The 15,338-nt window shown below is 37.1% G+C and overlaps 3 protein-coding genes across 4 annotated transcripts in view; 2 read left to right on the top strand and 1 right to left on the bottom strand.

Moving 5' to 3' along the window:
- Positions 1-5,345, bottom strand: part of gltscr2 (glioma tumor suppressor candidate region gene 2) — an 11,889-nt gene extending 6,544 nt beyond the window's left edge. The window contains exons 1-6 of the mRNA XM_015390124.1: positions 5,116-5,345; positions 2,646-2,722; positions 2,421-2,529; positions 1,427-1,629; positions 1,135-1,190; positions 960-1,057 (exon numbers count right to left, since the gene is read on the bottom strand). Of these exons, the coding sequence (XP_015245610.1) occupies positions 960-1,057; positions 1,135-1,190; positions 1,427-1,629; positions 2,421-2,529; positions 2,646-2,722; positions 5,116-5,321 (749 nt within the window). The 5' untranslated portion in view covers positions 5,322-5,345. The remainder of the gene's footprint in view (positions 1-959; positions 1,058-1,134; positions 1,191-1,426; positions 1,630-2,420; positions 2,530-2,645; positions 2,723-5,115) is intronic.
- A 1,632-nt stretch (positions 5,346-6,977) lies between these two features.
- LOC107094505 (histone H3.3) lies at positions 6,978-9,975 on the top strand. The gene is made up of 4 exons (XM_015390132.1): positions 6,978-7,115; positions 8,337-8,480; positions 8,834-8,987; positions 9,078-9,975. Exons 2-4 carry the CDS (start codon positions 8,353-8,355, stop codon positions 9,204-9,206), a joined length of 411 nt encoding a protein of 136 aa, XP_015245618.1. The 5' UTR covers positions 6,978-7,115; positions 8,337-8,352; the 3' UTR covers positions 9,207-9,975.
- On the top strand, positions 6,992-14,673 carry LOC107094506 (histone H3.3). Of its 2 annotated transcripts, none has more exons than XM_015390134.1 (4): positions 6,992-7,115; positions 12,338-12,481; positions 12,595-12,748; positions 13,317-14,673. In XM_015390134.1, exons 2-4 carry the CDS (start codon positions 12,354-12,356, stop codon positions 13,443-13,445), a joined length of 411 nt encoding a protein of 136 aa, XP_015245620.1. In that variant the 5' UTR covers positions 6,992-7,115; positions 12,338-12,353; the 3' UTR covers positions 13,446-14,673. The 2 variants fall into 2 exon arrangements, with proteins under 2 accessions (XP_015245620.1, XP_015245619.1); XM_015390133.1 differs by lacking the exon at positions 6,992-7,115 and adding an exon at positions 11,013-11,189.
- The last annotated feature ends 665 nt before the right edge of the window (positions 14,674-15,338 follow it).

The raw sequence follows: 15,338 nt of genomic DNA, 5'->3' as shown, positions 1-15,338 counted from the left end.
TCACATCCAACTCATCTATGGGCAAATAAAAATCGGATTTGGGTCACTTCAGGCTGCAGTGTGAACGTAGCCAAACATGACCTCTGACATCTGGTTAACATCTCCATTTCACGCATTTAACGCACACACCATGCCAATTAAATTAGCTTCGTCAGGTAATTAACAGCTGAGCTAAACCAATACAAAACAAAATCCAGACTTAAAGGTGTGTGGGTGGAAGCACTCAGATGAACCCACAAATAAAATACAGCAAGGATGCTGTTATCACCGAAGTGGAGAATTGTAAAACCGCACACAAAAATCACTATTTGAAGCCCTATTCACTAATACATTCACTAAGACCCTGTAGATATTTAGAATGGATTTAAAAAAAAAAAAAAAAAACATTTTTACAAAGGAAAATTCCCATGCAGTTATGTCTGTGTCCACCAGGGGGCGAACAAGACCTTTGAATGATCTTCATTTGTACAAGCTTGGCCTAATAAAGGCGTTTACAATAATTACTTTAGTTTGGGTCATAACTAAAAATATCTGACAAGCACAGGGAATAATCCTTAGAGAAAAGGTTGAGAAGTATTTGAAAAGGTTAACGTAAAAAAGATAGACCGTTACATCAGTCAATCAGATTACTAAGATCATGTGAAGTGCATCATTTGCGCTGCTTTCATTCACTACCTGCTGTTCATTTGTTCCTAAATGTTTCCTATTAGTTTAAACTGAGACTTAGATTGTTTGCTGTGATTGTGTCCTTTTTATCATGTAGATAGAAAATAAAAATATAGGATTTTAAAAAACTGTTTGGATTGAGTTGAATCCAAAATAGATTAGAGGAGATCTCAGACTGCGCTGGCGGTTCACCTACAGCAGGACAATGTTAAAAAAAAAAAAAAAAGTACGATTGGAAGACATTAAAATGGAGGAACGTTTGCTGTAGAAGCATAAAGTAAGATCTGGGAGATACCTGGTGGGAGAAGAAGTCTGGGTTGTAGGAGCCTCCTGGAGCGATCACCTCCACGGCTGGAAGCACAGACGGCTTCTCGTTCAGCTTTTCTGGACGCTGATCAAACAATGCCGCCGTCATTTAACATCAACAGGAACACAGAAGAGTAAAACTACATAAACCATCCGTCTCACCTTCACCAGCTTCTTCCCAGTCTGCTGCAGATACCAGGGATCGGCAGAAACTTTGGCTGCATGAAGAGAAAAATTAAATTCCCGTTTAAAACATTTAAAACATCCGTTACTTCAGCTGCCATTCAAACATTTCAACATTAAAGACGTATAATTTCTGTCCTCAGATCCCAGAGGAGTGTTCACACAACACTCATCTGAGCTCCAAGCTGATCTTCACATTCCCATGAAGGAAATACTGGGAGCGCAAGGATGAGATCATCACTGGACAGAGATTCCCACTCCCTCCACTCACCCTCTTGCCCCCAGATGTCGTAATAGTCTCGCTCTGGGTTATTGTTGGCCTCTGCCACTGCTTTCTTCACTGTCCTGTCCACAGGCCGTCGGTTCAACAGCAGCTTCTGTCGCCGTGGCACCACGCCTTTGGCTGCCAACTGCTCGGCCTTCTGGGCGATGCGGCGGAGTTTCTTAGCGTTGGGTTGCTGGTAGGCCAGAATACTGATGGGGGGAGAAAATGGGAGGTTTAGTCGATTTTTATTGTTGAAGTAAATGTGGAAACACTGAAAACATGCAGAGCGATGAGGCTGGTGTGTTTTTTTTAAGTCCTCAGATCCCAGGATCCTGTTCACACAACAGACTCCTGAGCTTTCTGACAGCCGTCTTCACATTTCCCAGGAGGAAATACTGGAAGTGCAAGGATGAGATCATCACCGGACAAACACACCTGGACCTTTGTTCTATATTTTGCTTTAAATATAATCAATATTGCACCCACTAATATTTATATGCAATATATTGGACAGCTTTCCAACAAGCTAATTTAACAGCAGCCTTTAGCGCACAACATTTAAAGAAAATTAGAAACAAATATCATCCTGCTACTTTTAGATGCGCCTTTGATTCAACACACCTGAATCCAGTCATTCAATGATTGAGGAAGTAACTCAGCCATTTAATTAAGCTCTGCTGAACCAAGGATGGATCTAAAGGTTTCAGGATACCAACCATCAAGAACTGGAATTGCCCACCACTGATTATCTAAACATTTCAGGATTTGAACATAATAAAATGTGTTTGTTTCCAATAATTTTACGACCAGATTTGTGTTTAAAAATATGCTCTCATGGCAGCTGAAGCAAGTTTTTTAATAAACAAATTACGTTTACAGCAGATCAATAATTTGCTGCCTTGTTTTGTCTTTTTCATCTTTGTTTTCTAACCTTACAGGCAGCATTAGTTTATCAACATAAAAAGAAAAAAATGTGCGTTTTAAGGTGATGGATACTGACTCTTTAGGAGGAGGAACCAGAGAATCCCGTTGAAGGATGAGGTCTATTCTTAGAGGACGTGAGGATTTCCCTTTCCTCTTCTTTCCATCATCAGGCTGCACACTTTCAACTAGAAAAAAAACAAACAAAATGGACATCATTGCACACTTAATTCAATCCCAGAAATAAGTCAGTTAATACAATAGCATTAGTGATAAAACCAATGTAAGTAGTAAGATGAATCACCTTCCGGTTCTGGTTTCTCCGGCTGCCCAAGATCAACATAAAATAAGCTCTCATCCGTCTTCTCAGACAGCAGACCCCTGAATCAGACAGAGATTTTTATTACAGCCGGTTTGAACTTCTATTTAACTTTTGCTTTCACACCATCACACAATACATTAGAGGGCAACAAGCTGAAAAATATTGATTTTAAATTGTAAAAAATCTGAATTTCTAGAAACAATCTTGAAGTTACAATTTTAATAAGGCAGTTTCATTTTAGAGACACTTACCACTCCAACTAGTACTTAAAAATGTTTCAAATTGCCATTTTTTTCCCATTTATCCATTTAATAGAGATGGCCCGATTAAATATTAATATGGCAAAATCCGTCCAGTATCAGATAAAACTGAGTATCAGATTATATTGTCTGCTGATTGTTTTTAAGTTCATGTCAACCTTTGGTGAATAAGAAACATTTTAAAAGTTCTTGTAACTGATGTTAGGTATTGTTCTCCATTTGTTTAATATCACTTGATAAAGGCTTATTAATCCCTGCCACAAAATAAGTAAAAAAAGAAGGGATGCATGATTGTTGCTAATTAATCGGGTCAATACTCAAAGCTGAAAGCTGGGTTGCATATCGGAAAAGAAGTATCATGAGTTTTCTACTAGGGCTGGGTAAAAAAAAAAAATATTTAGGAGAGATTCCTTTACATTTTTGCAAAATTGATGCGTAGGGAATGAGATCGATTAGTTTTATAGTGACGTGTGTGATGTTCACATTCAAATGAGCAGCTGTGTGCAAATGTAACACACCGCTCAGCAAGCTGTCCCAAACTGAAGTCTGGAACCATTTTGGTTTTAAAATGGCTAAAGATACCGTAATGTGCTGGATATGTGACATTAAGGTTACTTCCCACTACATTGACAATGAATGGCTCCTCGCATCTCGTGCTACAGACCACTGAGATTACTTCAAGCCAGACAGCTGCAAATATAGCCAATAGGTTGACTGAAGATATTAACAAATGGGGGCTGACCAGCAAACACGCTGTAGTTGTTACAGTCAACCCAGCAAATACAGTTTGTGCATAGGGTTGTCAAAAGTATCGATACCTAAGTACGATTAAAACTTAATTTTAATTTTGTTAGTTTTTTATCAAGCTTGCTTAATACTGTGCACAGCAAACAACCTCAAAATATTGTTCTTCTTGTTTATTGTATTTATTTATTGTATTTTAATTATTAATCAAAATATTTCTGTTGAAATTTGGAGTTTTTATTCTCGTGGTATTGAAAATGGTATCGAGTATCGAATATGTTCCTTAGTATCGGTATCGAGTTGAAAAGTTTAGTATCGTGACAACCCTATTTGTGCAGTGGAGGTAATGCAGCATGTCCCCGCTGTGTCACGTCTGCTTGATCTTGTGAGGCTTCACTTTTTCACTTTTCACAAACAAGTTTGCACTTTTTGGACAGTTTTGTTCACATCTCAAGTTTAAACTATCTGATTTACAAGTTTGCACTTTGTGTTTAATATGACAGGAAAAAATAAAATACATGACCATTTTGAAACACAGTTGAACCACTTTCATCTTTGTAAAAACAGATTTAATCGAAATTAATCGATTTAGAACTGTATGAATCAAAATCGAATTGATTCAGGACTTTGACGAAAATACCCAGCCTTAATCCCTACTGATTAATTAAAAAAATAACGGATTTACAAAAATAAAATCCTTTTTCAGTGGGGTCTTAGACCAAAAGCAGTGAGTTACGTCACAATCACAAGATACAGTTTTATAAAAAAATATATATATACATACATTTTAATTTTAATACTTGTTAATATGCAAAAAATGGAACAGATTAAACAGGTTTAAATACATCAACAACAAAATATGTATAAGTATCTTACTATTCATATACTTTTAAATTAAGAAAGAAAAGGTGGTACACTGCATTCTGTGACCCCTCACATATTGTGAGCCAAAGATGCGCTACATGCATTGTACCATAGATTTCCTTAGATTAAGGTATTAGTATTGCTACTTATGTTCAGGTATGAATCCTGTGACTTTAGGGTTAATAGATAGAAGACCAGAGAGGAGACTCTTCAACAGCACGCGCTTGTTTCACAATGTATGATGGGTCACAGAATGAGGTGCAACACCGGCCAGAAACGGTATGACGGAGAAATCTCTGCATGAAAAATGGATTCCAGGCTCTTTAGTGTAGAACATTCACATCCAGACATGTTCATCTATGAGGTAAACGTGAGAAAAGATCAATATTTTGGAATGGGGATTCAATAAAAAAAATATGTTTGTTTTTTGTTAAACTGGCTTCTAAAATAAGAGCAATATAATGCTTAGCATGATCACGAAACTCCTAAAAATTAAAATACAAAATATAAAACATGGATAATCACAAGAAGTAAAGATAATGAGAGACTTTGGCGTAGTTAAAACCTCGAGCTTTCTTCCTCACCCGGTGGTCCTCTCTTGGAGCCTGATGTCTTCTAGAAAATCCTCCACGTCATTAATGTCGCTGTATTTATTCCAGTTCTTCTTTTTATTCTTGTTCACGCGTTTCCTCCGACTGCTTGCCAAGCCTGACGGGTCTATTGAGGACTTTAAAGTTAAAAATCCAGGCTGAGAGGCGGCCACGCGCTTAACTCTCCTGCGAGCCGCCATGTTGAACAGGAGGAAAAAACAAAAAAATGCCTGACGTCTTATCTGATTTTAACGTCACAGTGATATCGGTAGCGCCATCTGCAGGCGGAACGGTGTAAATGTCGATTTCTTTTTTTATTAATNAAAAAATAACGGATTTACAAAAATAAAATACTTTTTCAGTGGGGTCTTAGACCAAAAGCAGTGAGTTACGTCACAATCACAAGATACAGTTTTATAAAAAAATATATATATACATACATTTTAATTTTAATACTTGTTAATATGCAAAAAATGGAACAGATTTAACAGGTTTAAATACATCAACAACAAAATATGTATAAGTATCTTACTATTCATATACTTTTAAATTAAGAAAGAAAAGGTGGTACACTGCATTCTGTGACCCCTCACATATTGTGAGCCAAAGATGCGCTACATGCATTGTACCATAGATTTCCTTAGATTAAGGTATTAGTATTGCTACTTATGTTCAGGTATGAATCCTGTGACTTTAGGGTTAATAGATAGAAGACCAGAGAGGAGACTCTTCAACAGCACGCGCTTGTTTCACAATGTATGATGGGTCACAGAATGAGGTGCAACACCGGCCAGAAACGGTATGACGGAGAAATCTCTGCATGAAAAATGGATTCCAGGCTCTTTAGTGTAGAACATTCACATCCAGACATGTTCATCTATGAGGTAAACGTGAGAAAAGCTCGATATTTTGGAATGGGGATTCAATAAAAAAAATATGTTTGTTTTTTGTTAAACTGGCTTCTAAAATAAGAGCAATATAATGCTTAGCATGATCACGAAACTCCTAAAAATTAAAATACAAAATATAAAACATGGATAATCACAAGAAGTAAAGATAATGAGAGACTTTGGCGTAGTTAAAACCTCGAGCTTTCTTCCTCACCCGGTGGTCCTCTCTTGGAGCCTGATGTCTTCTAGAAAATCCTCCACGTCATTAATGTCGCTGTATTTATTCCAGTTCTTCTTTTTATTCTTGTTCACGCGTTTCCTCCGACTGCTTGCCAAGCCTGACGGGTCTATTGAGGACTTTAAAGTTAAAAATCCAGGCTGAGAGGCGGCCACGCGCTTAACTCTCCTGCGAGCCGCCATGTTGAACAGGAGGAAAAAACAAAAAAATGCCTGACGTCTTATCTGATTTTAACGTCACAGTGATATCGGTAGCGCCATCTGCAGGCGGAACGGTGTAAATGTCGATTTCTTTTTTTATTAATGTATCTGAAAAAACATATATTTGAATACATCATTATTTATTTTTTTAAAAATCGTTTTTAATTATATCATGGTAATTTATAGTATTTATTTTAAAATGTTAACAATTTAGAGGATTTTTACAAAAGCTTAAAAATATGTTTTCATTTCATAAAAAGAAAAACAATAAAAAATGTATTAAATAATAAAAAACAAGCATTTCATATTCACTTAAATAATAAGGGAGTTGCTCAGTTGATTGCTTTCCTTCTCATTTTTAATATGTTGGGATTTTAAACTATCAAAAAAGTTAAGCTTCAAAGTTCTTAAAAATATAAATGAATCGATAATAATGATTAGTAAAACACCTGTTGCACCAAATTCCCTGCCTGTGATTGTGTTCCATGTTGCAGGGTGAGTATAACATGTTGGTGCCAAATGCATGATGGGAAATGTGTCCCTTCTTGCTTTCCTATGTTCATTTTCTTTTTTTTCCCTCCCCGCATTTTATTGCGAGAACAACGCTTTAGAGACTGAAGAATACATTCGAATTTGAAGCCGAAATCTTTCACTGCTTTTCCCAAGGTAAGCGCCACTGTTTGAATAAAAGCCCACTGTCACATTTAATATCGTGTGAATTTGCTCTCGAAAAGATTTTGTCGTTTATTTTGAGTGAATAAAAGCCGTGGTTTTGAGCTATTATGTGCCTGCTCAGGTCCCCGACTCCCTGAGCAGCTCCTGTGATCAGGCTTGAATTCGACACGAAAATGCGCCTAAAGTGAGGGGCCATCTGACAAAATATTGTCCCCCAGCTGATCCCTTGACATATCTAGTTTCGTCTTCTAAAATTATTTCCCACTTATATGTTGAAGTTTTCTCGTTCTTCGATCGTTTTCATCGTCTGTTTTATTCGTTCGCGACGATTTTTTTTCCCTTCCCCTTTACAATCTTCTAGGCAGCAACCAGCCATCATCGGTGTGTACGCTTGTTTCTGAGCATCGGGCTGCCGGTGTGGGCGGTCTGAGCCGGTTTTCCTCCAAAATAGCTCATTCTGCGTTAAATAGGCAAGGCATTTGAACAACCGGTGAGCCCACTATGAAGAAACGAACAAACCCACGTCCACTGCGTAAAGGGTGGGACGTAGATGGCGAACGTTTAACTCTGATAGGTGGGGAGATTCAGAAGGTCCCGCCCCATAGACATAAACTCGCAGTTTAATTGGTTTAGCCTTTATGAAGGTCTGATGTGATTGGTTATTTGTGCTGTCTGTATGTGCGTGCTTCCATTACATAAGATACTGAAGGTATTGAAAAACAACCTTCAGGTGCGGATAGAAAAGTACTCCGATTCGGCTAAAAACCTGTGTTATGAAGAAGTGGAATAATAGCAAATAGAAACAAAAAAAAAAAGTAAATACACAAAAATAAAACCGACAATTTTAACACAAGATGATTGCCTTGCTTATCTGAAACAAGCTTTATTTTTAGATCTGAAACAATACATTTATGGAGTAATTCAATAATACATTTATTGTTAACTTGAATATGCCTTTAAGACAAGATTAACATTGTGGATGTAAAATTTGCAATGTGAAATTAAATAAACAGACATTTCTGGATGGGTTATTTTACCTGTTTTTTCCCATTTGCATTTAAAATATTCACTTTTATTCAACTTATTTTTTTATCTTTAAACACTTATTTCTTGAGGCATGTGAATATACCAAGTGCATTTCTTCTGAAATAAACTGATTACCTCCTTACTCGAATAACCTACAGCTGCAGCCTTTTTGTGGAATATTTCCAGGTGATCTGTAACAGCCATGGCCCGTACCAAGCAGACTGCACGTAAGTCCACTGGAGGCAAAGCCCCACGTAAGCAGCTGGCCACAAAGGCAGCTCGTAAGAGCGCCCCTTCCACCGGCGGAGTCAAGAAGCCCCATCGCTACAGGTAACGGCTCAAAACTTTAATAATTTGTTAAAATGTCTTATTTTTCCAGATGTATATTAGTCTGTTTAATAATATTTTTTATGCACAGGACATTTTTTTTTATATAAATGAACTTTCGCTTGACATTAAACATTCAAAAGTTTAAAATTAAAACCAGCGTAGATGGCGGCCCCTCTGACCAGCTGTTATACTTGTTATTATATATCTATTCTACAGCACATGATGGAATTATGAATGATATGTGCTTAAATGTAACATGACTAATTGTCTTAAAGGAACATATGGCTATTAGTCCGATTCCCATGTTAAACTGTTTTCTTGGTGCTTGTGCACTTTGCCACCCTTTCTTCCAGGCCTGGAACTGTGGCTCTGCGTGAGATCCGTCGTTATCAGAAGTCCACCGAGCTGCTGATCCGTAAGCTGCCCTTCCAGCGTCTGGTGAGAGAAATCGCCCAGGACTTCAAGACCGACCTGCGTTTCCAGAGTGCGGCCATCGGAGCTCTGCAGGTTAGCGGTGCCTACTGTGGAAATTTCTTACTGTAAAACTTTTTTTGTTATCCTTCAAGCAGATTCTAAAAGAGATATTGTGATTTTCAGGAGGCCAGCGAGGCTTACTTGGTGGGTCTGTTCGAGGACACCAACCTGTGCGCCATCCACGCCAAGCGTGTCACCATCATGCCCAAAGACATCCAGCTGGCACGCCGTATCCGCGGCGAGCGTGCCTAAAACATTTCCCGGCCTATAATATGCTGTCCTCTCATTTTCCTTCTTCTATACTTAGTAGTTTGGTTTGAGGTTCTATATATAAATATCTATATCATATGATTGTGATAACCGTAATTGTGTGATTATGTCTTCTGTGGTGCTACTAGTAGCAGGTTTTCCATAGCAGTATCATCAACTATGATTCAAACGTTCTCAAAAATCTCATTTAAATTTTAAGTTCCAGTAAGAAATTGGTAGGAATACCTTATCACCTCAGCAAATAAGGTATTTTGGGGACAGGATTAGTGTTTAATCTAAAGTTGGAATAGGAATTAGCATTAAGGTGGACAATTTCGTTCAAGAGTGGATGCCTACATTTCTCCTGTTTTTTCCTCTTTTAAATAGAAATTAGTTGTATTAGTATTGATTCTTTTTTTTTTTTTTTTTTTACAATAATGGTGTATTTCTACTGTTACTGTTCAGTGTATCAAAATAGAAAAGTTTAATTCGGGTCGTCATTTAGAAACGTCATTATGTTGTGATGACACTGCATGGTTTGACAGACTACAGCGGCATAGATGTAGCAGACCTGTGTTGATGATGTTTTGATTTTCAGCCATGTTAATAAAAAAAAATGTCTGGGTAATGTTTTTGTTCCTCTCTCAGGTTGATACAATAACCTATTTTTTTTCTACTTGTGTTTTTGATTTATGTATTCGGTCATTTTTATGAACAAAATATTTGTACTCTGGACTTCACATTCAAGCATAATAAAGAGTTTCTTGTGGTTGATAGAGTAACGTCTGAATGTCTTGGGATTGAAGACAGTATAGTTGAGTAAATCGTAAAACAAAAGTATAGCATAATTGTTTTAATTGAAAGATAAAAGCAGAATTCCAACTTTCTGATATGTTATTTTGATACTACACTTGCTAAATGAAGTGTTTAGAAAATGCTTGAGGTGGAGAATATTTAATTAAAAGTTACATTTAGCTTATATTGGTTGGGTAATTATCAAATTCAACCCGTTAAAGGAGCATCTGCAAATGAGCAACCTTAAAAACAAGCCACGGTTTTAGCTTCTAGTCCTTGACTTTTGCTTTTTTCTTACAGGACACTTTTTTTTTTTTTTTAAGTATGCTGCTGCATTTCTGATTGAGCAATAAAACAGGACCTACTTTCAGTCTGCTAAGGATATCAAAAAACTAATTTCCCTCCAGCATTGAAATGTACACTGGAGAGTGTGTTTTTTTTTCTTAAACTAAGTGCATTTGTTCTTTGATTGAGGATGTAAAAGACATTTTGCTAATGGAAGAAGAATATTTACACTTAAAAATAAGAAAACACAATTGGATTGTCTTATTTCAAGTGCATATCTTATTTTAAGAGTAAAAAATCCGCATTCCATTGACATTATTTAAGACATTTTTAATATTTCAGTGTAAAAAAAAAATAATCCTTTATCATTTGATTATTTGAAAAAATATGAACAATATAAACATCTGCACAAAAATGCATTTCACAAAGAATGCGTTATAAGCCATTTTATTACCTACCAGCAAAGAATAGCAATTAAAAGTTACTTTTGTTTACAAAACGCCCCCTAAGTTAGAAGTGCTGAATATTTCCTCCATGTTTCTCTTTGTTATAAATAATCTGCTGCGCGGCGCTAAAACCATCCTGCGCAGTTTTAGTTTATTACGCTTATTTTTATCGGTAAAAAAAAAATGCTTAATGGCTCCAAAGAGCAGCAACACTCCTGTAAATCCACTTTAACTGATCAAAATCCAAAGTCCCGCTTTATATTAGGGCCATAAAAGAGCCCAGACAGGGGCAGAGTGACCCCGGAGTGGCCCCGCTGTGTCAAACGGTGATGATCGCGGTGATGTATGAGCAGTGACGCAGCGGCCATTTTCCCGCTGGACGCGGCTTCCCATTGTGGATACGAAGAACAAAACAGTCAAGCGAAACATTACTGACGACTTACACTCACTTTCACCCCAGGTAAGTCGGTAAAAACGTGTCTTGAACACATGTAAAATAAACCATATTTTTTTTAAGTTGCTTTTCTTTTTATTTGCCGCTTTGTTGCGGTGAAATAGCTTTCGTTTCGTCGTGAGGGAAATAACAGTCAGCCACGGTGAAATGCAGTCTTTTTCTGCAGCTGCTCTGAGGTGGGGGGGGAATCTACTTTCAAATTATGCGCCGGTTCAGCTCGGTTCTACGCTTCTGTTACGGACCATTCAGCTCACCTACACATATTAATGACTTCTTTATAATGTCTTCTATCTCTTCAGCCTAACGGGTAATACGTTGAATAATTGGTTTTCGGGAAAATTGAAGTTGTTTTTGTGCTACTCGCTCGCTTCTGTGCCTTCGGTCTTTATGCCGTTTGCGCATCAAACCGCCGCCATCATCAGAGCGTGGTGGGTGGAGCTAGTAACAGTAGCAGGCAGCTGTAGAGCCCGCCTACTTTTAGGATTTCTATTCACTGATTGGCTCCTACTTTGTTTTTTGTTTTTTATTCTAATATTCTAACCAATAGAATCCAATTTTTATCTATGACGTTTATTATGTTGATTATTATCAGGAAAGCCTTGTTTGTTTACTTAAAGAAAGGTAAGAACTTATTTATGTTTTAACTTTTAAAACATGTGAATAACATACAATTATTTTGATCAGCATTTCTGGTTATATAAAATATGAAATATATGCAAATCTTTGAAGAATAATATCAACAGAAAAGGACGATACAATTTTGATCTTTTTTTATTTTCTTACAGTATTTCGGTTATAGTTTTTTTTTAAAGATAATTATTTCCTTGGTTTAGTTTAAATAAGACTGATAAAAATAAGATGGAAATCACACCCGGTTTGGTAAAATTACGATTTTTCCACTTTTCTGAATCTTTTTTAGTCTTTCGTTTTTATTTTAGGCCTATGGATAAAGTTTCTGATCAGTTACAACTTCTGGGCAAAGTCGTTTGGCCTTTTTCTCAAAAAACAAGGAGCTTTTTATTACAAAAATCTATTAAAATCTTCTTTGAGAATTTTTATTTAGCTGTATAACAATAAAAAATGTATTAACCTGCTATGTCAAGAAAAAGTTAAATTTGTATAAAATGTCCCCCTTTTCCTTCCATCCTTTCCAGGTGATCTGTAACAGCCATGGCCCGTACGAAGCAGACTGCCCGTAAGTCCACTGGAGGCAAAGCCCCACGTAAGCAGCTGGCCACAAAGGCAGCTCGTAAGAGCGCCCCTTCAACCGGTGGAGTCAAGAAGCCCCATCGCTACAGGTAAAATCATCTGCAAGATTCATAATATTACAACTTTTTTTCATATGACTAGATAGCTATAGGTGGAATAATTAATAATAATTAATTAATTTTTGTATGTATGTTACATGAAGGCCTGGCACTGTGGCTCTGCGTGAGATCCGTCGTTATCAGAAGTCCACCGAGCTGCTGATCCGTAAGCTGCCCTTCCAGCGTCTGGTGAGAGAAATCGCCCAGGACTTCAAGACCGACCTGCGTTTCCAGAGTGCGGCCATCGGAGCTCTGCAGGTTGGTATCGCACAGTCTGGACGACCCAAAATAAAATAAAAAATTTGACACATAAAAATGTATGCGACATGAATGATATAATGATATGTAAATACATTATAAGTACAACTTCATTTGTATGAAAAAGAGTATAAAGAAGTTAAACTTATATATTTACCTGGATTTAAAGATTTAAGGAAGACTAAGCTTATCAATCTATATATGTCATATGTAATCTATAATATTTTAACATGCAAACAGAAAATACAAATGATCTATTAGGAAGACATGATGAATGGCTTCATGTGAGGAATAATACAGTTTTGAAATACCCTTGTCAAGGGATTCAAACTCCCTCCCTCCATAAATTAATGCCTGATTTCTCATTAAATGGGCCCCTATTGCAATAGCAGAGTTATTGCCTAGATTCTTCCCTTGTTTAGTCACAATTTCCTTCAGTAATAAATCATTAATTTAGATTCAGGTGAGCTGAATCACAAAACGTCTCCTTGGGTTTAGATATTGGACAACAGAATCATAAACCTTGCAGGGTAACGAAAAAGATGTTTGATGATGTTTCCCCCTGCAGGAGGCCAGCGAGGCTTACCTGGTGGGTCTGTTCGAGGACACCAACCTGTGCGCCATCCACGCCAAACGTGTCACCATCATGCCCAAAGACATCCAGCTGGCACGTCGTATCCGCGGAGAGCGTGCCTAAACTCCTTCTCTCCTCCCTCAACTTCGTTCCTTCCTTTACTGTTCTGTCTTTCCATCCCCTCACATGCCGCCTCACCCCTTTCTCTTCCCCTCCTTTCCCTGTGCTAGTAGTGTGTAGAGGATACTGATTATATTATAATAAAAGTGTATAGTTGGGTTTTCTTAGTGCTCTCAGAAGCAGACATCTAGGGTACTCTATTTTTGTGCATGTTCCAACCCTGTGATGACGCGACCTCCACCTGCACACATCTCCTTGTTTTACTGCTTATAATTGTGAAAGAGCAAACAGTTTGTGGCTAAAATAAGGACAGCCACGGATTGGGATGATGCAACTGAGGAAGGGCCGAACAGGTGGAGAGGATTGGTCTTTTTCTGCTTGGGGGGGGGTCTCTTCTCCACAGCAGGGTGCTAGAAGAACTCGCCCTTTCCTCTTCCTCTGCGAAACGTTTTCTTCCAGCTCTCCTCAGACACAGGCAGAAACACGGTGGGGGTGTTGGCTGAGTTTTGGCTGCGTCACCTCAGATTGTTGCATACAGTCCTTTTTTGCTTATCATAGTGATCACTGATATTATCTCCCATGTTAAGACTTTCTTTAAAAAAAAAAACTTTTTTGATTTCTTTTTTCTTTTACTCAGATTATTTGTAACTGGGGGAGGGGTCAAAATAACATTCAGAATGAGGATGTAGTTTCATTGGGGGTTTTTTTCACAGAAAATGATCTTCCCGACTTGTTCTCTTATCTATAGGTGTTCATTACCTAACAAAGTGAAAACGAAAATTGGTTTATTTAAAGCCAAAACAAAATGGGGACAGATATATTTTATAGCAGCTTAAAAAAAAAAGATCCTTTGTAAAGCAAAGGCTTACTGAGGTTTTTAATGTTCTGTAAAACCAAAACATCTCAGAATAAAATTGACTGTTTTTTTAAAGAAAATAAAAAATAAAATTTATTCTGAAATCATACGAGGCAGGTAATAATTTTTTTCCGTATACATACTCTCCCCACTCACAATTAGATTTTTTTCCCCCTTTGGATCAGTCGATCATGTTTCTCAGGTCACTCATTAAGCTTTGTCTTTTTTATTTTCTTCTGTTCAGCTCTATTCTTCCTCTTATTTTGTTATTTTTCTCTTTTTTTGAAATGTTAAAAAATTATGTTTGACTAAAAACAATGTTTGTAATTTCCAAATTTGTCATACAAGGTGGTAATAAATGGATGTTACACACACTCTTCTGTGTCAAAAGCCTCTTTTTCTGATATCTAATGTTAAAAAAGATCTTTAATATTCAAAACGAACAACATTTAGTTCCAGATTGTCCAAAGTAAGAACAATTCTTCACTTCCATTGGTCTTATTGCGCCGCGTTTCTAATGTGAACAGCAGTGAACCCAGAACATGACAGATGATCCAGTGCTTTGCAAGATGGAGTTGACCAGGAAGTTAAAAAAAATCAATCATAAGAATCAGGAGTTATCATGGATGTAAGTGGAAACAGAATTTTATACATGGCTATCTATAAAGCTAGATATATGTGAGCATAACGTATTTCACAGATTTGTATTCATCACTGACCTGTTTGCTGCAGTTCCACCACTAGATGGCAGTAAAACCCAATTTATACATTACCAACCTCCTCATTAGTTGAGAGCCATCATGCTGACAAGAGTGCAATTTGTAAATGTGGTTAATTTGTTGGACTAATAAAGAATTACAGATATCAGAGTAAAAAATGTCAATGTTTTTTTTTTTTTTTTACATATATAAAACATGAAATGGCACACACTGATAAAATCTAACCTTGCTGTAGCGACTGAAATGACCAAGTTTCTCATGTTGCGCACAAACAAAATCCCAATGAGACTGGCACACATTGGCATCCATTTCCACATGGCC

Source organism: Cyprinodon variegatus, unplaced genomic scaffold (assembly GCF_000732505.1).
Source record: "Cyprinodon variegatus isolate N-32 unplaced genomic scaffold, C_variegatus-1.0 Scaffold486, whole genome shotgun sequence".
Classification (NCBI taxonomy): domain Eukaryota; kingdom Metazoa; phylum Chordata; class Actinopteri; order Cyprinodontiformes; family Cyprinodontidae; genus Cyprinodon; species Cyprinodon variegatus.
The sequence above is the reverse complement of the archived record's forward strand: the minus strand, read 5'-3'. Positions and strand labels throughout refer to the sequence as shown.

Excerpts from the sequence above, each read along its gene's own strand:
- LOC107094505 (XM_015390132.1), top strand. The coding sequence starts at position 8,353 with ATGGCCCGTACCAAGCAGACTGCACGTAAGTCCACTGGAGGCAAAGCC. Across the intron at positions 8,481-8,833 it reads AAGAAGCCCCATCGCTACAG|GCCTGGAACTGTGGCTCTGC; the intron begins GTAACGGCTCAA and ends CCTTTCTTCCAG. Across the intron at positions 8,988-9,077 it reads CGGCCATCGGAGCTCTGCAG|GAGGCCAGCGAGGCTTACTT; the intron begins GTTAGCGGTGCC and ends TGTGATTTTCAG.
- LOC107094506 (XM_015390134.1), top strand. The coding sequence starts at position 12,354 with ATGGCCCGTACGAAGCAGACTGCCCGTAAGTCCACTGGAGGCAAAGCC. Across the intron at positions 12,482-12,594 it reads AAGAAGCCCCATCGCTACAG|GCCTGGCACTGTGGCTCTGC; the intron begins GTAAAATCATCT and ends TGTTACATGAAG. Across the intron at positions 12,749-13,316 it reads CGGCCATCGGAGCTCTGCAG|GAGGCCAGCGAGGCTTACCT; the intron begins GTTGGTATCGCA and ends TTCCCCCTGCAG.